The sequence below is a fragment of the Mastigoproctus giganteus genome, chromosome 9 (assembly GCF_048544385.1).
Source record: "Mastigoproctus giganteus isolate SK-2022 chromosome 9, ASM4854438v1, whole genome shotgun sequence".
In the NCBI taxonomy this organism is placed as follows: Eukaryota; Metazoa; Arthropoda; class Arachnida; order Uropygi; family Thelyphonidae; genus Mastigoproctus; species Mastigoproctus giganteus.
In genome coordinates, this window is record NC_143583.1 from 178641427 (window position 1) to 178666893 (window position 25467).

General features: G+C 38.8%; 1 protein-coding gene across 1 annotated transcript in view; it reads left to right on the forward strand.

Annotated features, from left to right (window-relative positions):
- qin (tudor domain-containing protein qin) overlaps window positions 1-25467 on the forward strand; it is a 571075-nt gene that overhangs the window by 485943 nt on the left and 59665 nt on the right. The window contains exon 32 of the mRNA XM_090381133.1: window positions 1582-1701. Within this exon, the coding sequence (XP_090237259.1) occupies window positions 1582-1701 (120 nt within the window). The remainder of the gene's footprint in view (window positions 1-1581; window positions 1702-25467) is intronic.

Genomic DNA, 25467 nt, shown 5'->3' on the forward strand with positions numbered 1-25467 from the left:
TTGCAAATTACAGTGTCTGGAGACTAGGCACCAACGAGGTGATCTGATAGAGGTGTATAAAGCCTTGAATGGTTTAAGCATGCTCAATGCTGATGGGATTCTTCCTCTAGCTCAGAAAAATCACCTGAGAGGGCATAAATTCAAATTGAGGAAAGACAGATGTAGGATAGACGTGCGGAAATTTGCCTTTAGCCAGCGGGTGGTTGGTTGGTGGAACAGACTGCCATCCCATGTGGTGGAGGTTGATAGCCTAAATAAGTTTAAGGCTCAGCTGGACAGGTATTTTGAACGAACAGAGGGGTGAAGTGGAAGTGGGGGTTTTTTTTTTTTTTTTTTTGGCTGATGCTGCATAAGCTTGCTTTCTTGCATCAAATACCTCTACTAATGCTAATGCTAACTAACTTCAATGCTTTGGCCTGAATGCTAGCCAAACATTGGGATTTTTTTTTAATTACAGTCTTCAATCCAAGGTAGAAGTAAATGCTCCAATTCAACCATATGCAGCTTTCTGTTCCTAGTGCAATTTAAACTAAAAGATGTTGAAGCAATTTTACCTTGTTTTTTTTTATTTTAGTCATCGAACTTTTTCAATGTGTTTCGTATCATAGCTTCATGCAAGCTTAGATCTCATCCTATATTTGCTTTGCTGTCGCCATATTCAAATCGTCTAATCACATCCAATTTTTTTCGTTTCTTTGCCACAGTTTCATCTTTGTTGGCCAGTTCCCTCTTTCATTATCCATTTTTGTAAAATGTCACATGGGTTTTCACTGAGAGACAAGGAGTCAATACAACTACACATGCTTTGATGTCTGTGCTTGAACCGAATAACAGATGCACAGTGACTAATCATCGATGACCAACCAGACTTTGAAAGAAGTGATGTGGTTGGTCACTGATCATGATGGGCGTCTATTATTTAGTATGTAATTTGTGGACTGAAGAGCTAGCAGCAAAGTTTTTACTTCAATTACTCACAATTAATATACCATGGTAACTGAAATTTGAACCGTATTGCTGGAGGACTGGTGTTATTTAACTAAATCGTGGTAACTGAAATTTGTGCATACCGGAACTGTGCAAAGCGAGGACTGCCTGTATTCAAATCTTAAATCCAAATAAATGTGAAGTCATTTATTTGTATTTAAGATTTGAACTTGAAAGGTCTATTGGAGCTTCATTGAATAACCATCTCTCAATGATGTTCAGTGATAGGCAACTGTTTGCCTAGTTTACGATTTTGTTAATAAAGTTTTTGTGAGGACTTGTTTACGAATCCACTTCCCAGTGGTAAGGATGGAAATCTGATTAACTGGAAAGGGCAGAGCTGTGCTTTGAGCCTTATGTACCTTCTCCTAAAATCAGGGTTAATTGGCAAAACTCCTAGAATTCAGCTCTAGAAGTTGATGAAACTGCATCATGTGATACATAAACAGATGTAGGGGATATTACTACATCAAAAAAAATGAGTAACAAGCTTATTTTATTTGTTCATGGACTTTTTCATGTTTTTTGATGTTTTTTTGTAATAAACTGATGCACTTTTGTAATAATGTTTTTTTTTTTTTTTCTCTCTCCAAGGTTTTATTCATTGATTATGGTAACACAGAAATTGTTAGCCTAAGTAATATCCGTACTCGAGCAGCTCTACCAGCCATTCCTCAGCAGTGTTTAGAATTCTGTCTATACTGTGTAAAACCTGTAAGTAACAGTTTCTACACTTGTTTTAAATGATATTATTTATTTGTTAATTTTGAAATATATATTGCAGTTTAATTAATAGGTTTTTTTTTCAAGGAAAGTAAAAAGTTTACATAAAAATATCATTGCTAGTTTTCATTTTGATATTATGCAGATACTCTATGCTGATAGACAAAAGTTAAGATGTAACTCATAATAGTCAAGTTGACTATTTGACTTTTGTAAATCATACTGAAATAGATAAAGTAAATTGCACAAATGCAAGTATGGGATGTTTTTAATAGAGTGTGGCCATACCATCATCCAGTATGACTCTACAGATACCAAACACTTCTCAGTATCATTTCCATGATTCAGTGGCACATAGACGTTGTATAAGACTACATTGGAATGTAGAGAAGGATCAAAGTAAGCCAATCCTGGGATGAAGGAGCAGTGGTCCTGAATATCCACCCAAATGTGATATCTCAATTATGGAGACAGTTCCAAGTGAAAGGAGAATTATCCTGAAAAGTTTTACCTGGTCAATCAAAATTCCACTAGCAGGTAACCAATATCTGGTCTTTAAATGCCAGAAAAAATAAGGGGATGACAACACATCAACTCTCTTCCAATCTTGTAGCCACCTCATAGAGAGGAAGAGGCCTCTGTCCCAGATGGCCCATAATTCAAGCCCCCCCTCTCACCTTATTGCAGAGAATTTAGTTGCTGCAAAATGACTGAACTTGACTGTTCAGTAGGAGGACTGAAATTTGTTTGCATGACTTATTATTATTATTATTATTATTATTAGCCATATGGTGCAAGGAAGCCCGAGGCTTATGCTGCACCAGCCAAAAAAAAAAAATCCCAAGTTACCCTGAGACATCTTTATATCTCAGGGTAACTTGGGAGAGAGAGAGAGAAGTAGAAAGGAATCACCAAGAAAGAGAAGAATGATGATATCCAGCTCAGGATCCTGGGTGTGCCAAGCCCATACTCACCAGATATGAGCCCATGGGGAAAGTGGAACCTCAATAGGAGTTCCATCAACAAACCTCAAGGACCAGAGTATGAGATTAGTTCCCACTTTTTATAATTAATAGGTGTTTTGTTTCAGAAGAAGAAAAGAACGATCTACTTATTTTTTGACTCAGGAGCTTTATTTAAAAATTATTGGTAAGTAGGAAAGTGACCCAAACAGAACTCCTTTAATATCTGGTATTTAGAAAAATTTTGTTTCTTTATTTGACACATACATTTTGATACCGCACAGCTGGGCAAATACAGGAGATATCTGTTCTTGACAATCATTTGGTCTAACTCTTCCTGTGGTGAGTTTGCTACACATGGGTGGGTTCATTGCAGTGAACTTTCGAAAGCAGTGGGCTCCGTGGAGTAAGTTTTTTAATGGAATTTTTAAATTTTGTAAAAATGAAAACTATTTACATTAAATGTTTTCAGATAATGGTATAGTTTATGGCTGAAGCCTCAGGTTACGTAAATAGTTTAACTAATGTACAAGTTAGTGCAATTTCTGTACATAGCCAACTACATAAGTAGTTATAAATTGGCATCATTAAGTATATCTCATATTGTGAATACCTAAATTACTAATGGTGTGGAGTAATCTAAATTACTCCACACCATCAGGCATCTTTTGTATTGTGGATTTATACTTTGCAACTGGGTTGTCATCATTGCAACATCAGGGTACCTGCCCACCCACTGATGAGGAGCCAGTAAGCTCCGAAATGGTGCTGTATGGGTGATGGTATCTGCTGAGAATAAGTAACAATAGTCTTATATGGTGAAGTGTTACTTATTCGAGGTAGTGCAGTATCATGGCAACTCATGAAGGTATTCACAATATGAGATATACTTAATGATGCAAATGCACTAACTTGTACATGCTTTCAGATATTAATGTGTTCTAATTTTGACTTTATTGCTCAACACTAGATTAAAATCATTGTCAAAAATCATATTTAAAAAAAATCATAAAAAATTTGTAAATAAAACCCTTACTTTCTTAGATCATTACTTTTTTGATGCAAAAATATTTTCTACGTCTGTTTATCTACTAGTTGATTCAGTTTTATCAAATTCTGGATGAAGTCCACAGAAATTAATATTTCGCTTCTGTAAGGCAAAATCAGCCTACATCTAACCGTCTTCAGAGCTATTGTTTGCTACCATCTGTTATAAACTCTACAATTAGTTGGAAACATAGATAAGGGATGGTAGAATGTACTAAAAAGATAATTCATACATTTAACAGAAATATAGTTCGAACTTTTTAAACACAGACCAAACCACTTGCCCTTAATACCATACTGCTCCAATTTGTACAGTAATCTTCCATGTGCAACAGTATCAAAAGCTTTCCTGAAATCCAAAGTATATGATATCTAATTATTTTTTGCATCCAGTTCCTCACAGTATCCAATCAAATTGGTCAGACAAGACCCCTCCTTAGCAAACCCATGCCGTGTCTGAATTATTACTGCAGCCTTGTCTAGATGATCTTGCAATGCATCTTTAACCAGTGACTTCATTATTCATTATTTTCCCCCGAACAGAAGTTAATCTAACAGGTCTGTAATTACTCATGTCACGCTTTGTGAATTGGGGATACACTTGCATATCTCCAGCCTGTGGGGACTTCCCTTGAGTCCAAGGATGCTCTCAAAATTATGGGTAAAAGTTTTCTTACTTCCTTTGTCGCCTCCTTTAATATAATTGGATAGATTCCATCCACCCCAGGTGTCTTTCTTATGTTTAAGTTGAACAATTTCTCCTCCATTTTCCTCATTTATTACAAAATCATTAAGCTCCCTTTTAGAGTTTAATAAGGTTCTGTCCTCCACTTCTCTACAGATTACTCATGTGTGAATGTAAATGCAAAATACTCATTCACTTTGTCAACCACCTGAACAGGATCATCAATAGTTGGACCATCGATATCAAGTGGACTAACCTATTTCATCCCCCTTCATTTAGAGTTTAAATAAGTAAAGATGTCCTTGCTGTTTTTCTTAGCATCCTTTGCCAAAGATTTCTCATCTGCCTTCGCTTGCCTAACCTCCTTTCGGACTTAATTACAGACTAGCATATATCTACCATAGGCTTCTGTGTTGCCTAATAATCTATATGCATCCCATGAATTTTTCTTCTCTGCCATGAGTCTCATTAGTTCCTCTGACATCCATTTAGGACTAAACTTTGAACAGTATTTCTTAATCGGTATGAAAAGCCAATTAAGTCTCCATGTGACAACAAGTCTCTGGTATCCCCAATTCACAAAGGGTATCGAAGGATGACACAAATAATTACAGACCAGTTGGTTTAACTTCTGTTCCTGGTAAAATAATGGAGTCACTGGTTAAAGATGCATTGCAGGATAATCTAGACAAGACTGTAGCAATAATTCAGACACAGCATGGGTGTGTTAAGGGAAAGTCTTGTCTGACAAATTTGATTGGGTATTATGATGTGGTTACAAAGGAACTGGATGCAAAAAAATTTTTTAATATCATATACTTGGATTTCAGGAAAGCTTTTTGACACTGTTGCACATGGAAGACTACTGTACAAATTGGAGCAGAATGGTATTAAGGGTAAGTTGCTACAATGGATGGTTGAGTGGGAGAAGACAGGGTGGTAATCAGTGTGTGGCTCTTCGTGGACTAATGTTATTAGTGGAGTCCCACAGGGTTCGGTGTTGGGTCCACTGTTGTTTTGTATATTTATCAATAATATTGATGAAGGTATATCAGGCTTAGTGTTGAAGTTTGCAGATGATACAAAGGTTGGCAGGGTTGTTAATGAATGGCAGTGTGCTACTGCAGCAGGATCTAGAAAATTCAGGCAGATGGACTGAGAAGTGGCAACTGAAGTTTAACATTGACAAACGCAAAGAGTACTGCATGTGTGTAGAAGTAACCCCAGAGAAACGTACCAACTGTGTGGTACTACACTTAAGGTGGTAGGAAATGAAAAAGACCTGGGAGTAATTGTGCAGTCAGATATGAAGTTTTCTGAGCAGTGCAGACAGGCTGCCAGGGCAGGTTTTGTCAATTATATACAGGAATACATGGGGTTTTTCAATGATATACAGGAATTTTGCTAGCAGGGAGAAGGAGGTGATCGTCCCTCTGTATAAGGCAATGGTCAGACCATGCCTTGAGTACTGCGTACAGTTCTGGAGGCCTCATTTTAGGAAGGATGTAGATTTGCTTGAGCGTGTACAGAGAAAGGCAACAAGATTGGTGAGGGGAATGACCCAAGAAAGGCTTAAATTCTGCAAATTGCAGCGGCTGGATACTAGGCACCTGCGAGGTGATCAGATTGAGGTATATAAGACCTTGAATGGGTTGAGCAACCTGAATTCTGATGGGATTCTTCCACTTGTTCAGATTACGAACCTAAGGAGGCATAAATTCAAATTGATGGAAGACAAATGTAGAATAGATGTGCAGAAATTTGCATTTAGCCAGTGGGTTGTTAATTGCTGGAACAAACTTCCATCTGTTGTGGAAGTTGATAGGTTAAATAAATTTAATGGACAAACATTTAGAGGAAATTATTTTGTAAATTTTTTTTTTTTTCTTTTGGCTGATACTGCTCATACACTTGCTTTCTTGCATCACATTCCACTACTACTGCTACTACTACTACTACCAGCACTTCAAATTAATGAAATTTATTTACTATACTCCTAGGATTGGTGTACATGCAAGTATACATCCACCTGGTCTTACTCTTAGAACGATTGATTCCTTGAATGCTTACTGTTTAGTATTTGCTTTTGGTAACATCAGTTGGTCCCACTGTAGACACCTTTATGAAAGCATAAATCCTTCCCTTTACCCCTAATGGTAGTTACATCTTTAACTAAATCCCACATCGGTACACTATGATCACTGCCGCCTAGTGGTTCCTTTATCTGCATATTCTTAATCCCTGAAGAATCACTGCTGATAATCAGATCAAGAGTATTACTCTTTCGTTGCCTCTCTAACGTATTGCTAAAGAAAACAATCATCTAGTAAATCCACAAAAGTCTTGCCAGTGATCAACCTACAAGTTCCAGTCAATATCTGGAAAGTTAAAATTCCCCATCATAAGACATTCTGATTTCCTTGCCCACTATTTCTCTGTACAGTTGGTTATTGTACTCATCATAATCATTATGCCTATAACACATTCCTACTGTCATTTTTGCTTTACCAATGCTTACGTTACACCAAACTGACTCAACATTGCACTCCAGATATCGAGTGCAATGTTGAGTACAAATACGGAGGATGCGGAAAGGTTAGGGAATGACCACCGCATATTCTGGAGCAATATGGCCTTAGTTGCTAATGCTCCCAAAAAAAAAAAAAAAAACCAACATTGCATTGTCCACCCATGTCAACTGGATGCACTTTCTTAGATTTTGTGTTTCTTAACTAACAGCATATAACTCCTCCTCCCTTCCTATCCTATCTGTACGCATTGTTTTCCCCAAATTCCAATTCTGCATTCTTTATCTGTGTGACAACACATCTCTGATATCCCTACACCAGCACTTCAAATTCACGAAATTTATTTACTATACTCCTAGCATTGGTGTACATGCAAGTATACATTCACCTGTTCTTACTCTTAGTTACCCTAACATAGCCCATGTATTTATGTGTTCCGTGATGGCTCCCACAAGTCCGTGTAAGTCCCCAGCACCTTCAGGCTGCTATTCATTCTAATAGAAGCAGTGCAAGAATCATTTTCACTGCTGCCTCGATTAGCATCAGCAAACACTCTTCCACCTCTTTTATTTATGTGTATCCCTGTAGAAGCACTTTCTCCTATTAACAAGCACAGACCATGTTGAGAAACATGGTCTGTGCTTGAGCCTTGCACAATCAGACCATGAAACAGACCATGAGCCTTGCACAATCTATCCAGGGCCAAATGAATTGACAAGGCTCTCATTGTATATGCCCTCCTATCGTGTCTGGGCAGAATTGCAGACACTTTCAAATTTAACCCTAACTCATGACTTTTTTTCAGCATGAACTTGTACTTAAGTAAATCTGCAGTTCTCCTACTCTTAACGTGTACAACAAAATCGCGAAGTTTCTGGCATCTCCTTCTTCCCCATCTTCTTCAACCTGTGCACAGTACTAAGCGCTGTAGATTTTTTATGCCTTTTGTGTTTGGGGTTTACATATAAAAACAAAACATAAAAACAAATGTTCTGAAAGAGGAACATAGAGTTGGAGTGTCGTGTTTTTAATCAAAGATGAACCGAAGACAATTTCTTCACTAAATACGATGAAAAACGCCTTGAGTACAGAGAAGGGCAACAAGATTGGAGGCTTTAAGTGGTGAAGCCGTTTCAAATTACCAACAGGTAATTTGAAGGGAACAAAAGGGCACTCTTACTAAGAAAGGTTTGAGTTCTGCAAATAGCAGAGTTTGGGGACTAGTTACCTGCGAGATGATCTGATTGCGGTGTATAAGGCTTTGAATGGGTTTAGCAGGCTCAGTGCTGATGGAATTCTTCCTTTTGCTCAGATTACGAACGGGGGGGGTGGAGCATAAACTCAAATTGAGAAAAGATAGTTGTACAATAGATGTGTGGAAATTTGCCTTTAGCCAGCTGGTAGTTGTTGCTGGAACAGACTTCTGTCTGTCGTGGAGGTTGATGGCTTAAATAAATTCAAAGGACTGCACAAACCTTTGGAGTGAATCGATGGGTGAAGTGATAAGGGTTTTTTTTTTTGCTAATGCTGCATAAGCTTGCTTTCTTGCATCATATGTCTCTGCTAATGCTAAAAAGCAGTGTGGAGACGGTGTCGGTTTTTAAAGAATATAATTTAAAATGGCACTGTGATAAAGGAGTGTTACGAAAAGAAATGTTCAGTTTACAAAACGGATTAGGAAAACAAAAAAAACACTGAAACTTATCAGTAAAGAAATTTTAGCGTACAGTAAAGTTACTGTACGGTAAAATAAATGTTGATTTATTTGATCAAGATTTATTTTACTGCTTTTGAAAGTAAATTGATCAGTGGTGGTGAATTTATTAAAAGTTATGGAGGAAATTTGTCCTGAGAAATGGGACAAATCCCTAATAATACAAGATTATAAATTTTCTGAAGTGAACATTTAAAAACAAAACTAAATTAAAGTATTTTTTTTTTTTTTTTACAAGACAAAAGTCATATTTTATAATTTTAATAAAATGATACAATGATAGAAGACGTTAGTTTGTCTCGACAAACAATTTGTGCAAAGAGTAGAAAATATTGGAAAGAATTTGTTGAACTACTTTTGGAAAACATAAAATAAAATCTATTGACAAGTTAAATATTAAAAACTTGGTAGGAATCACAACTGACGGTGCAAAAAATATGATTGATAAAAACATTGGGTTTATGGGTAGAATAACCAAGTTATCGGAGCTGAACCTCCAATTGGTATTCACTGCATTGAGCATCAAGAAGCTCTCTGTGTGGAAGAATTGGATCTCCAACACCTTATGAATGTGGTTATTTCAACTGTAAATTTTATAAGATCACGTGGCCTTAATCACTGTATGTTTCTATACACCAATGAGCCAAAACATTATGACCAATGAGTCATTATGCAAATCGAAGCAAATGTAGGTGAACTACGGCACGGGTCGAGACAGTATAAAAAACACCTGATACTGAGCTCCATTAATCAGTGTTACTCTTGTTCTTCAGATGGGAAAGGCAGCAGAGCAGACTTAAGCAAGTTTGACAAAGGCCAAATTGTAATGGCCAGACGACTGGGTCAGAGCATATCCAAAATGTCACAGCTGATGGGATGATCACGGTCAGTCGTGGTTATTACCTACCGAAAGTGGTCCGAGGAGGGAGAACCCGCGAACCGCTGGCGAGGTGTTGGACCCCATTGGACCATGGCTCATCGATGCTTGAGGTGAGCGAAGGCTCTCCCAGGTGGTACATGGCAACAGAAAGGTGACTGTGGTGCAACTGGCCGGTAATTGGAATGCTGGTGATAGGAGTAATATGTCACAACACACAGTACATCGAACCCTGCTGAAAATGAGGCTGCATAGGCACAGGCCGCTCCGAATGCCCATGCTAACCAATGTTCACCGGTGATAGCACCTACAATGGGCACGCAAGCATTGAAACTGGACCTTAGGTGATTAGAAGAAGGTTGTCTGGTCCGGTGAATCACGTTTCCTGTTGCACTGTGTGGACAGCCAGGTACTTGTGCGTCGTTTACCTGGGGAAGTGATGACACCTGGATGCACCATGGGATGGATGAAAACAAATTGGTGGCGGCAGTGTCATGCTTTGGGCGATGTTCTGCTAGGATATCCTGGGTCCGGTCATCCATGTGCCGGTCACTCTGACGTCTACCACCCACCTAAACATCATTGCTGACCAGTTACACCCTTTCATGGCAATGGTCTTCCCCTCTGGCTGTGCAGTCTTTCAGCAGGATGCACCATGCCACATTACCTGATTGTTTGAGACTGGTTCGCAGAACATGAGGAAGACTTCCAAGTATTGCCCTGGCCTCGAAATTCCCCAAACAGCAATCCCATTGAGCATCTGTGGTTTGTTGGAACAGCAACTCCAATCTTCGGCATCTCAACCACGGACCTTACAGGAGTTAAAGGATCTGCTGGTTACGTATTGGTACCAGATACCACAAGACACATTTAGAAATTTTGTAGCATCAATGCCTCACCAAGTACGAGCTGTGTGTTCGTACTTAGTGAGGCATGAGAAGGTGGTCGTAATGCTTTAGCTCATCGGTGTAGTTTCTTTCAGAAATTGAAGCTGAATACGATGATGTAACTTTACTTAGTGCAATGAAATGACTTAGTCGTGGCAAAGTGTTGTATTGTTTCTTTAAACTGCATCATGTAATTGATATTTTTATGGAAAAAAAAGGGAAGCCAACAAAATAACTATAAAATATGGAGTGGCCATTTGATCTTGCAATTCTTGCAGACATTTCTAGTCATTTAAATGCTCTTAATTTAAAACTACAAGGAATATGAAATTTGGTTTCTGATTTGTATGGTAACATCATATCATTTCAGAATAAGTTATTATTTAAATCCTAAATTGAGAAAGAGATTTTAGTGCACTTTTAATGTTGTACCGAGCTAAAAGAGAAACACATATTTCCAATGAATCGTTGCCTCTCATTATTACAATTACTTTTTGACAAGTTTGAAAGTAAATTTATTGATATAAAATCCCATGAAAAAGACATAAGCTTGTTCGATAATTCCTTTACTTCTATGACTGAAAACTATAATCCTAGCTTGCAACTTGAAATTATTGATGTTCAAGCCGAAAAATGGTTCAAAAATAAGTATATGGACTGTAAAAATAAACTACTTGAATTCTACAAGGCTCTCATCTGAAGATTTTCCATAAATAAAAGAAAATGCCATGAAAATGGCTACTTTGTTCGGATCAATGTATGTTTGGGAGCAAATTTTTTCATGCATGGAGTCGAATAAATATTTAAAAAGAAACAATAACAGATGAGTATCTTCATTCCATATTGATAATTGGCATCACAAATTTTCAACCAAATTTTGAACAATTATTTAAAAATATCTAGCCTCAGTCATCTCATTAAATGTTTAAGTTATGTAAATAAATGTTATTGTGTATTGTACTTAATAAAATTTTCGAATATTTTCAATTTTAGCTGTATCATTATTTATTCACCTTAATATTGAAAAGCAGTGATCCTTTTCAAGTTGTAAATTTTCTAAAGTGAGAATTTAAAAGCAAAAGTAAGGTATTTTTTTACAAAACAAAAAAGTAAGTCATATTTTTATAATTTTTAATAAAATCTAAAAAATAAATCACTGACAGCTTTTTTGCACATAAGTGTTGGGAATTTGAATTTTTTATACATAGCCAGAAAATTAAAAAAATGGTAATCTTTCTATATAGAAACTTACTTTTACATGTAGCAAAGTATCACTCAGTGAAGCCTGCAAAACAAACCTAACTTTGAAATGGACTCTATACAGGAAAAGATTGGACACCACTGCTCTAGATTATCTCACAAAAAAGTAGGGAGAGAATTAGTCTATTTTTTAACAGATTAATATATTGAAAACCAAATAAAAGATAGATTTCATCAGAAACCTATCTGCATTGAGCAAGGACTTTCACTGATATTCTTTAAGTGCTACACCATCACAAGATGAATATAAGCAATTTCTCCAGTGCTCTCACAACTTATCGGGAGAGTCGAACAACTTGTGGCCATAATTTATCATTGAAAATTGAAGACTTAAATGCATCTCTTACAAAAGGAATCTCTACATTTCATACTAGGAATTGCTCATCTCAAATATGGGATCCCTAACCCTTTGTCCATGACTGCTGTTTAAAAATAAGCCAAAGGAATGTCGTTGGGCAGCTGAAACCAACTTCTAAGAACACTTCTGCAAGAACAAGCTATGATTATACCCCAGTCTTATTCTTGGGGGATAAAATATACTCTCGTAGGAGAAAAGGCTGTTGCAATTTTAGGGGCAATGCCAGAAGTTTATCCAAATTCATCTTTCACTCATAACCTACAGCAATCCTTCCAGATAGCAAATATTTTAATCTTAAATATTTCATCAGAGAATCAAGAATTACAGCAAATAATATCACACCAATCTTAAAAGTGTCTTCTATCACCTTAATCTTCTTAAAGAAGCCAATCTTCATTAAAACAAATAATAAAAGATCATTTGTAAATGCCATCACTCTAGTCTTCTCCACAAACAGGTCAGAACCGGTGTTTCTCAGAAGAGTCTTAAGAGAACTAAATGCATTAAATAGCAAAGGAGAAGGAGGGTCACCTTGATGTACTCTTCATTTGTAGGACTGTAGTGCTCCCTTGCAACATTAACACTAATTGAAAATTTGTTTACAAATAACTCAGGTACTTGATAAAATGGATATTCCTGAGAAAATGGTTTCCTGCTTCATTTTTGTGAAAGATACCAAGTCAAAAGCCTTTTTGATATCATGAGAGCCCATATGCAGCAGTCTAAACTTCTGAGCTTCATAAAAGATAGAAGATAATATGAGGTGGGACTGTTAAATAATGAGACTGTTGCAATAAAATAACTGTACTGAAATATTTCATACCTTACAAACTACCCTGTCAAAATAATTGCCTTGGGCTTGCACACTTTTTTTTTTTTTTTTTTTTTTATGAAACCCCCAAACACCTATAGTACTTAGTACCGTGCTTGGGTTAGAGGTTGAGAAGACGAAAGAAGATATTTGTTGACAATAGATTTGAACTTCTGTAGACTGTAATTTTCAGGAAATACGTATGGAGGAAGGTTGTTCCAGGAAACGGCAGTTGAATGAATAAACGAGGAAGATGAAAAATTATTTCCATGAGTTTGAAGTTGGACAGTAAATGGATGTTGGCCAGTGGCCACATGCATTCGGACTGTTTTGAAAGGGAGAGCGGGAATTATATAAGCCAATTCGGAAGAACAGTGCCTGGAAGTATCTGTAGAAAAGGCATGTAGCAGAAACAGTACATCTATGAGACAGCGAGTGGAGAGACTGTTAGAGAGGAGTCATTAATTAACCTAACTGCCCTCTTCTGAATGGAATCAAGAAGCCTGAGAGAGGTTTTTGGGGCACCACCCCAGATGTGGGAACAATATTCCATGGCGGGGCGGATTTCCGATTTATACAGAGTGAACAGCTGTGGAAGAAAAGTAACGCCGAGAGCAAAAGAGAAAACCCAGTTTTTTAGATGCAGAGGAACCAATATTTGTAATGTGCTTGTGCCAAGAGAGATTAAAAGTCAGGGGTAATCTCCAAAAGAGATATCAACTTGCCTAGAAATCGGAGTGTCACCAAAGATAAGCATAGGAGCAGAAGATTCCTTTTTGCGAGACATATGACAAAACTGAGTTTTAGAAGGATTTAAATCAACTAAGTTGTCTTTGCCCCACTGGAAAATTACCTGGAGATCGGCATTTAAGGAATTGGTAGCGGATATTCGAGAAGTTGTAGCTGATTGAGCAGGGTAAGGTTTCTCAAAATGGAAAATGGAATGCAATGTGCTATCATCAGCAAAACTATGGATAGGATTTCGAGGTCAATGGAAGAAGGTCATTAATATACGAGAGGAAAAGAATGGGAGAAAGAACTGAACCTTGGGGAACACCAGCATTAGTGGAGAAGTTAGAAGACAGAGAGCCATCTACCATCACCCTTAGTGAGCAATCAGAGAGAAAACTGGATAACCAATTACAAAAAACAGTTGGCAAACCATAAGATGGAAACTTGTTTAGAAGACTTTTATGCCAAACACGATCGAAAGCCTTTGAGATGTCAAGGGCAACTGCTTGTGTTTCACCAAACTTTTCCATTGAATTTGTCCAAAATGGGTAACATAAGCCAGAAATATGTTCCATACATTTCTGGACGTAATCCCTTTTAACACTTTGGTCATTTTTTCTGAGTTTTTTTCAGTCCACTAAAAGGGAATCCATTTAGTGTACTGAAAATGGGTTCCCTTAATTGCACTCTTCAGTTTAAGGAAGAGAAAACAAAGTCACAAAAGGCTAGGTCTGGAGAGTAGGGTGCATATTCACACACAGGGATTTTTTTTTTTTTTTTTTTTGCCAGAAACTGCCAAACAGAGCATGTTCTAAGCTGGAGCATTGTCTTGATGGAGCATACAACCATTCTTACATAATTCAGGTCTCTTCCCTTTAATTTTTTCACATGGCCTTGTCAGAACTTCAGAGTAGTATGTTTAATTGGCAGTCTGATTTGGTGGGATGTATTCAGCCATAATAATTCCTTTTATATCGAAGAAAACAAGAAGCATGGTTTTCATTTTTGATTTTGACATTCGTGCTTTATTTTGGTCTAGGGGATTGTTTTGTCTTCCATGGCATTGGCTGTCTTTCAGTTTCTGGATTGTCCTGGAACAGCCAGTTTTCATCACAAGTAATTACAGTACTCAGAAAGCCTGGATCTTCGATTTTTTTTTTTTTCAAAACACCTCAAACTTTGGAGTCTTCTTGTGCTTAAATTTTCAGTTAAAAGTTTTCTGTTTCTTTGTCCATATTGAGTTCTGATGCAACCATTCTAATCAGTGTTCTTACCAGGTCCACATTTCCAAAAGTTTTCATGGACCGAATAGCTCGGTCATTTTTCTTCCACATTCTCCCTTCCTTCTAAAAATCTTTTATGCCATTCAAACAATACAAGCTCTTGACATAATATCCTCCCATAAACTTTACATAACAACTCATAACTTTCAGTTGGTGCTTTCTATAGTTTTGTTAAAAATTTGAGGTTCATTCATTGTTTGATTCTTTTGTCTATCATTTTTCTGGCAAACTGCAAAAATACAAAGTAATGAAAACCTGTCTTACTGCAGAGTGAATGAGCACATTGGAACATGACTTCGCAGACAACTAGGGAAAGGTTCAAGATCAACTGCTATTCCTTTGTTTCACAGGTAGCACTTGGCATGTAGCGAATGCACACACACAGTCTCATTATTTTAGCATTAGCATTAGTAGAGGAATTTGATGCAAGAAAGCAAGCTTATGCAGCATCAGCCAAAAAATAAATAAATAAAAAATAACCACTTCCACTTCACCCCTCTGTTCGTTCGAAATAACTGTCCAGCTAAGCCTTAAACTTACTTAGGCTATCAACTTCCATGACAAGGGATGGAAGTCTGTTCCACCTACCAACCACCCGCTGGCTAAAGGCAAATTTCCACACATCTATCCTACCTCTGTCTTTCCTCAATTTGAACTTATGCCCTCTCAGGTGATTATTCTGAGCAAGAGGAAGAATCCCATCAGCATTGAGCATGCTCAAACCATTCAAGGCTTTGTACACCTCTATCAGATCTCCTCGCTGTTGCCTAGTCTCCAGACACTGTAATTCGCAAAACTTAAGCCTTTATTCGTAAGAGCACCCCTTTGTTCCATTCACTAATCTTGTTGCTCTTCTCTGTACTCGTTCCAGCAGCTCTACATCCTTCTTGAAATGAGGCCTCCAGGCCTGTATACAGTACTCTAGGTGTGGCCTGACCATTGCCTTATACAAGGGAATAATCACCTCCTTATCCCTGCTAGAAAAATTCCTATATATCATTGACAATACACCATGAGCTACTCTTGCAGCCCGTCTGCACTGCTCAGAGAACTTCATATCTGCCTGCACAACCACCCCCAGGTCCCTTTCATTCTCTACCACTGTCAGTGTAGTACCACAGAGTTGATATGTTGCTCTGGGGTTGCTGTTTCCCATATGTAGTACTTTGACAAATGTAATGTTAAACTTCATTTGCCAACTCTCAGCCCATCTGCTCAACCTTTCCAGATCCTGTTGCAGCAGCATAGTGCCAGTAGTGTCCTTGACAACCCTGCCAACCTTCGTATCGTCTGCAAACTTGGACATTAAGCTTGATATACCATCATCAATATCATTTATAAATACAGAGAACAATAAAGGACCCAATACTGAACCCTGAGGGACTCCACTAATAACATTAGTCCACGATGAGCAGTGTCCATTGATTGCCACTCTCTGTCTTCTCCCCCTCAACCACCCCTTTATCCATAGCAGCAATTTGCCTCCAGTGCCACACTGCTCCAATTTGTGCAGCAGTCTTCCATGTGCAACAGTATCAAAAGCCTTTCTAAGATCCAAGTATATAATATCAAAATTATTCCCTGCATCCAGTTCTTTTGTGACTGCATCATAGTATCCAGTCAAATTGGTCAGGCAAGACTTCCCCTTAACAAAACCATGCTGTGTCCAAGCTATAACTGAAGTCTTGTCTAGATGATCCTGCAGTGCTTCTTTAACCAGTGCCTCCATTAATTTTTCTGAACAGAAGTTAAACTCACAGGTCTATAATTACTTGGGTCAGCCTTTGATCCTCCCTTGTGAATTGGGGTCACATTTGCACATCTCCAGTCCATGGGTCCAAGGAAGCTCTCATAATTATGGCTAAGGGTTTGCTTACTTCCTTTGCTGCCTCCTTTAATATAACTGGATAGATCCCATCCACCCCAGGTGCCTTTCTTGTGTTCATCTTCAACAATTTCTCCTCCACTTTACTCTCGGTTATTACAAGATTCTCTAGCTTACTGCTAGAGTTGAATACACCTCTGGCATTCCACTCGCTGAGTAACTCCTCATGTGTGAATGTCGATGCAAAATATTCATTTAGTTTGTTAGCTACCTGAGCAGGGTCATCAACAGTTGACCCATCGATATCAAGTGGACCAATCTGATTCATCACCTTCCTTCTAGAGTTTACTTAAGTAAAGAACTCTTTGCTGTTTTTCTTTGCATCCCTTGCCAAGGATCTCTCATAATCTGCCTTCGCCTGCCTAACCTCCTTTGTAACTTGGTTACAGATCAACTTGTATCTATCATAGGCTTCTGTGTCACGTGTCAATTTGCATGTATCCCTTGCATTTTTCTTCTCTGCCATATGCCTCATTAGTTCATCTGACATCCATTTAGGCCTAAACCTTGAACAGTATTTCTTAATTGGTATGTAAAGCCTAGTACTTGCAAGATAAGTTCTTTGAATGCTTCCCATTTTGAATTTGCTGTTGGTGACATCATCAGTTGATCCCACTGTATAGAATTTAAATACGGTCTCAGTCCATCGTAGTCACCTTTACGAAAGCAATACCCCTAATGGTAGTTACTTCTTTGAGTAACTCCCACTTCAGAACACTGTCATCACTGCCACCTAGTGGTTCATTTATCTGCAGATTCTTAATGCATGAAGAATCACTACTGATAATCAAATCAAGAGTATTACTCCCTCTAGTTGCCTCCCGAACATGCTGATGGAGAAAACAATCATCCAATAAATCCACAAAAGCCTTGCTAGTGTGTGAGTGACCAGACCACAAATTCCAGTCAATATCTGGGAAATTAAAATCCCCCATTATAAGACTCTCTGATTTACTGGCCCACTCTATTTCTCTGTACAGTTTCTTATTATACTCATCAGAGTCATTAGGCCTATAGCACACTACTCCCAATTTTGATCTCCCAATGCTTATGTCACACCAAACTGACTCGACACTGCACTGTCCAGCGATGTCGACTGGCTTCACTTCCTTGGATTTTATGTGTTTCTTAACTAATAGCATAACCCCTCCTCCCTTCCTATCCTTTCTGTAGACATTGTACTCCCCAAATTACAGTTCTGCATTCCTTATATCTGTGTGACACCACGTCTCTGAAATCCCAACAATATCTGCCTTTGATGTTTTCAGCAATAACTCAAATTCATCAAATTTATTTACTAAACTCCTAGCATTGGTGTACACGCAAGTATACATGCACCTGCTCTTCCTCTTAGCCATCCTAACACAACCCATGTGTTTACTTGTACCCCCATGATTCCCAGCAGTCTCTGTAATATCCTGCATCTTATTTTCCAGGCTGCTGCTCATTCCAATAGAAGCAGTGCAAGAATCACTTTCACCTCTGCCAGTGGCTACTGTTAATCTATTAGTCCTTGTATCCCCCCAATCTAGCAGTTTTCCGACCCACCTAACTGCCTCGATAGCATCAGTAAACATTCTTGCACCCTTTCTATTTAAGTGTATCCCACCCCTGTAGAAGCAGTCTCTCCTGTTAACAAGTATAGACCAGGCTGAAAAAAATTCTACCCCTTGAGCCCTGCACAATCTTTCCAGGGCCGAATTGATCGACAGGGCTCTCATCATATACCCCATCCTATCGTGTCTGGGCAGAATTGCAGACACTTTCAAATTCAACCCTAATTCACGGCTTTTTTTCATCAGTGACCTGTACTTGTTAAGTAATTCTGCCGGTCTCCTACTCTTAATATCATTAGTGCCAACGTGTACAACTATATCACCTTTTCTGCCTTTAAAAGATGATATCCGCTCTATAACGTCATCAACCTTTGCCCCTGGCAGACATACCCTGGTCCTGTTCCACCTATCCTTTTTACAAAGCATGTTTCCCATTTCCCTGACAATAGAGTCACCAACAACTACTAGTTCCTTTGGGACCAGCGCATTCTGCCTTGAGGGTTGCAGCTGTGTTGCGCGATGACCAAGTGCAAGCTCTGGCATTGGTGTGGGCAGCTGAGAGCTTGATGGACCCCTCACTTGTAATCTTTTGAGGGCATCCACCCTGTCCTTCAAGCTCTCATATAGGCCCATAACAACGCTGAGTTATCGCCTGATTTCCTTACACTCCTTGCATTGCGCACATACAAAGACATCCCCCATGGCAGTATCATGTCCCATACCTGACTGCTCCGCAAACATCAAGCAAATAGTGCATCTTAAAAGGCTGTGATTCAGAGGGAAACTGCCCCCCTCAGTTCTCCCCTGAGCCACAGCATTCCCATTAGCTTGAGCCTTTTGCTTTGCTGCTCTGGTTTGAGTCATGATTTCGATTTACTTTCAATTAAATTTCAATTTCAGTATAAAATTAAATCCTAAACTTGTATCTCAACACAGTTATAACGCTATATTTATGTTTCAGTAGTGAGTGTTATCTACGAAATATTTGTTTCAGTAACGAGTGTTATCTACGAAATATTTATGTTTCAGTAACGAGTGTTATCTACGAATATTTATGTTTCAGTAACGAGTGTTATCTACGAAATATTTACGTTTCAGTAACGAGTGTTATCTACGAAATATTTATGTTTCCGTAACGAGTCGGAATCTTTGTTATTTGGAATTTTAATAGCCACGTCTTGTACCTGTATATTTTCTGCTCATCCATCTAGAGATAAAAAAGCATGCTGATGTTCATCCAGAGAAATGCATTTATTAAGTCAGTTGCTCAGACAAAGATTCCAATTCACTTATAGAAATAGTTATTGACACAAGAATCAGAAATAAACTTCCAAATGTCCTACATATTCCCAACTCTGCAGATATTCCACCTCTAATCCAATTCCTCCCATGTTATTCAGGGAGGGGAATGCCAGCGGTGTATTAAACTCTGTCAGTAACTTAGATAATCTTGTAATAACTGAGAGTAAAGTGGAGGAGAAATTGTTGAAGATAAACATAAAAAAGGCACCTGGGGTGGATGGAATCCGTCCAGTTATATTAAAGGAGGCAGCAAAGGAAGTAAGCAAATACTTAGCCATAATTATGAGAGTTTCCTTGGATTCAGGGAGGTACCTATGGACTGGAAATGTGCAAATGTGATCCCAATCCACAAAGGAGGATCAAAGGGAGATACAGGTAATTACGGACCTGTTAGTTTAACTTCTGTTCCAGAGAAATTAATGGAGGCACTGGTTAAAGAAGCATTGCAAGATCATCTAGACAACACTTCAGTTATAAATCGGACATAAGCATGGGTTTGTTAAGGGGAAAGTCTTGTCTGACCAATTTGATTGGATACTATGATGTTGTCACAAAGGAACTGGATGCAAAGAATAATTTTGAGATCATACATTTGGATCTTAGAAAGGCTTTTGATACTGTTGCACATAGAAGACTGCTGCACAAATTGGAACAGTGTGGCATTGGAGGCAAATTGCTGCTATGGATAAAGGGATGGTTGAGTGGTAATCAATGGACACTGCTCTTCATGGACTAACTTCATGGATTATTAGTGGAGTCCCCCAGGGTTCAGTGTTGGGTCCATTGTTGTTTTCTGTATTCATTAATGATATTGATGATGGTATATCAGGCTTAAAATCCAAGTTTGCAGACGATACAAAGGTCAGCAGGGTTTTGTTAATGACACTAATGATAATACGCTGCTGCTGCAACAGGATCTAGAAAAGTTGAGCAGATGGGCTGAGAGGTGGCAACTGAAGTTTGACATTGACAAATGTAAAATACTGCATATGGGAAGCAGTAAGCCCAGAGTAATGTATCAACTGTGTGGTACTACACTGACGGTGGTAGAGTGAAAAGGACCTGGGGGTAATTGTGCAGGCAGATGTGAAGTTTTCTTAGCAGTGCAGATGATCTGCAAGAGTAGCTCATGGTGTTTTGTCAATGATATACAGGAATTTTTCTAGCAGGGATAAGGAGGTGATTATCCCCTTGTATAAGGCAATGGTCAGGCCACACCTTGTATACAGGTCTGGAGGCCTCATTTTAAGGAGGTAGACCTGTTGGAACGAGTGCAGAGAAGAGCAGCAAGATTAGTGAATGTAACAAAATGGTTGCTCTTACAAAGAAAGGCTTAAATTTTACAAATTACAGTGACTGGAGACTAGGCACCTGCGAGGTGATCTGATTGAGGTGGATAAAATGTTGAATGGTTTGAGCATGCTCAGTGCTGATGGGATTCTTCCTCTTGCTGAGAATAATTGCTGGAGAGGGCATAAATTCAAATTGAGGAAAGACTGTTGTATGATAGACGTGCGGAAGTTTGCCTTTAGCCAGCTGGTGGTTGATTGATGGAACAAACTTCCATCTGTCATTGTACAAGTTGATAGCTTAAGCAGATTCGGGGCAGAACTGGACAAACATTTGGAGTGAGTGAATGCGTGAAATGAGAAGGGGTGGGTTTTTTTTTTTTTTTTTTTGGCTGACGCTATATAATGGTTGTACAAATAGTAGTAGCAGTGGCATTTGATGCAAGAAAGCAAGTGTATGAGCTTATGCAATACCAGCCAAAAAAAAAAAAAAAAAAAAATCACACCATTCCCTCCAAATGCCTGTCCAGTTCCTCCTTAAATTTATTCAACCTATCAACTTCCACAACGACAGATGGATGTTTGTTCCAGCAATTAACTACCCACTGGCTAAAGGCAAATTTCCGCACATCTAATCTACATCTGTCTTTTCTTAATTTGAATTTATGCCCCCTTAGGTTCGTAATCTGAACAAGTGGAAGGATTCCATCAGAATTCAGGGTGCTCAACCCATTCAAGGCCTTATATACCTCGATCAGATCACCGCACAGGTGCCTAGTCTCCAGCCACTGCAATTTGCAGAACTTAAGCATCTCTTGGTAAGAGGATCCCTTCATTCCCCTCGCCAATCTTGTTGCCCTTTTCTGTACATGCTCAAGTAAATCTTCATCCTTCCTAAAATGATGCCTCCAGACCTGTACGTAGTACTCAAAGTGTGGCCTGACCATTGCCTTATACAGAGGGATAATCACCTCCTTTTCCCTGCTAGCAAAATTCCTATATATCATTGACAAAACCCCATGACCTGCCCTGGCAGCCTGTCTGCATTGCTCAGAAAACTTCGTATCTGACTGCACAATTACTCCCAGGTCTTTTTCATTTTCTACCACCTTAAGTGTAGTACCACACAGTTGGTATGTTTCTCTGGGGTTACTTCTACCCATATGCAGTATTTTGCATTTGTCAAGGTTAAACTTCAGTTGCCACTTCTTAGCCCATCTGCCCAGATTATCTAGATCCTGTTGCAGTAGCACACTGCCATTACTGTCATTAACAACCCTGCCAACCTTTGTATCATCTGCAAACTTCGACATTAAGCCTGATATACCTTCATCAATATCATTGATAAATATACAAAACAACAGTGGACCTAACACCGAACCCTGTGGGACTCCACTAATAACATTAGTCCACGAAGAGCAGCACCCATTGATTACCACCCTCTATCATCTCCCACTTAACCATCCTTTTATCCATTGTAGCAACTTACCATTAATACCATTCTGCTCCAATTTGTACAATAGTCTTCCATGCGCAACAGTGTCAAAAGCTTTCCTGAAATCCAAATATATGATATCAAAATTATTTTTTGCATCCAGTTCCTTTGTAACCACATCATAATATCCTATCAAATTTGTCAGACAAGACTTTCCCTTAACAAACCCATGCTGTGTCTGAATTATTGCTGCAGTCTTGTCTAGATGATGCAATGCATCTTTAACCAGCGACTCCATTATTTTACCCGGAACAGAAGTTAAACTAACTGGTCCATAATTACTCGTGTCACCCTTCGATCCCCCTTTGTGAATTGGGGATACATTTGCACATCTCCAGTCCATGGGAATCTCCCCTGAGTCCAAGGACGCTCTCATAATTATGGCTAAGGGTTTGCTTAGTTGCTTTGCCACCTCCTTTAATATAACTGGATAGATCCCATCCACCCCAGGTGCTTTTCTTATGTTTAACTTCAACAATTTCTCCTCCACTTTGCTCTCCATTATTACAAAATCATTAAACACCCTTGTACAATTTTGATGACCTTCTAGCATTTTCAAACCTTAATAACTCCTCATGTGTGAATGCAGATGCAAAATACTCATTCAGTTTGTTTGCTATATGAGCAGGATCATCAACAGTCAAACCATCGATATCAAGTGGACCAATTAGATTCATCCCCTTCCTTTTAGAGTTTATATAAGTGAAGAAATCCTTGCTGTTTTTCTTAGTGTCCTTTGCAAAAGATTTCTCTTAATCTGCCTTCGCCTGCCTAACCTCCTTTGTCACCTGATTACAGACTAGCTTATATCTGCCATAGGCTTCTGAGTCGCTTTATAATTTATATGCATCCCATGCATTTTTCTTCTCTATTACTTGTCTCATTAGTTCATTAGATAACCATTTAGGCCTAAACCTTGAACAATATTTCTTAATAGGTATGAAACTTTTAGTAGCTTCCACAATTAATTCCTTGAACGCTTCCCACTTAGAATTTACTGTTGGTAACATCGTCAGTTTATCCCACTGTACAGAATTTACAAACTGTCGGAGACCACTGTACTCACCTTTACGGAAGCAAAAACCCTTTCCTTTAACCCTGATGATAATTAAATCTTTAAGTAAATCCCACATCAGTACACTGTGATCACTGCCACCTAGTGGTTCCTTTATCTGCAAATTCTTAATACACGAATGATCACTGCTGATAACCAGATCAAGAGTATTACTTTCTCTGGTTGCCTCTCGAACATGCTGCTGCAGAAAACAATCATCCAATAAATTCACAAAAGTCTGAGTAGTGTGTGAGTGACCAACCCACAAGTTTCAGTCAATATCTGGGAAGTTAAAATCCCCCATTATAAGACATTCCGATTTACTAGCCCACTCTATTTCTCTGTTCAATTGTTCATTGTACTCATTCAAGTCATTAGGCCTATAACACACTCCTACTCTTATTTTTGCTTTCGCCGTGCTTATGTCACACCAAACTGACTCAACAGTGCACTGTTCATCTATATCAACTGGATGCACTTCTTTTGATTTTGTTTTTACTTAATTAACAGCATAACACCTCCTCCCTTTCTATCCTGTCTATCCTTTCTGTACACATTGTACTCCCCAAATTCCAGTTCAGCATTCCTTATTTCTGTGTGACATCACGTCTATCCCAACAATATCTGCCTTTGATGTCTTGACCAACACTTCAAATTCATCAAATTTATTTACTATACTTCTAGCATTGGTATACATGCTCCTACTCCTATTCTTAATTGGAGACACCCTAACACATCCCATATACCCTAACACATCCCATATACCCACCTATTTCAGGATGACTGCCATCCATTCCTGAAACCCCCAACACCCCACGCTCCAGGTCGCTACTTATTCTAATAGAAGTTGTGCAAGAATCACCTTCACCTCTGCCTACGGCTACTGTTAAACTATTAGTCCTTGTATCCCCCCCCAAGCTATCAGTTTTCCGACCCACCTAACACTGCCTCGATAGCATCAGCAAATATTCTTGCACCCTTTCTATTTAAGTGTATGCCATCCCTATAGAAGCAGTCTCTCCTGTTAACAAGTACAGTCCAGGCTGAAAAGAATTCTACCCCTTGAGCCTTGCACATTCTTTCCAGGGCCGAATTGATCAACAAGGTTCTCATCATATACTCCCTTCTATCGTGTCTGGGCAGAATTGCAGACACTTTCAAATTCAACCCTAATTCTCGGCTTTTGTTCAACAGTGACCTGTACTTGTTAAGTAATTCTGCCGGTCTCCTATTCCTAATATCATTAGTGCTAACGTGTACAACTATATCACCTTTTGTGCCCTTAAAAGATGGTATCTGCTCTACAACGTCATCAACCTTTGCCCCTGGCAGACATACCCTGGTCCTGTTCCACCTATCCTTTTTACAAAGCATGTTACATCACGCAACACAAAGCATATTACATCACGCGACACAGCGGCAACCCCCTTGGGGGTTGCCGCTGTGTTGCGTGATGACCAAGTGAAAGCTCTGGCGTTGATGTGGGCAGCTCAGAGCCTGATGGGCCCCTCAATTTAGAACTTTCGAGGGCATCCACCCTGTCCTTCAAGCTCTCATATAGGCCCATAACAACGCTGAGTTGTCGCCTGATTTCCTTACACTCCTTACATCGTGCATATGCAAAGACATTCCCCATGGCAATGTCATGTTCCGTTCCAGAGAGAGTTCGGCAAATATTTCACAAGTTGCACATTTTTTTAGGCTGTGATGCGTTGGAGAATCGCCCCCCTCAGTTCTCCCCCGAGTCACAGCACTCCTGCCACTTTGAGCCCGTTGCTTTGCTGCTCTAGTTTGGGGCATGATACTTTAAATTAATAAAATCGATAAATTAAATTAATTAAATGTCAATACTACGCTATCTAATAGAAACAGTGAAGCGTAATACTCTATAAATTATACGTTAGCGCTACCAAACTACCTCAATTAAAAATTTGAATTCCCTACCACTATATACAAAAACAATGGCTGCAAGATCCAAACTAAATAACGGTTTTACGTATATTAAGTATTACGTATATCTACAAAAACTGTA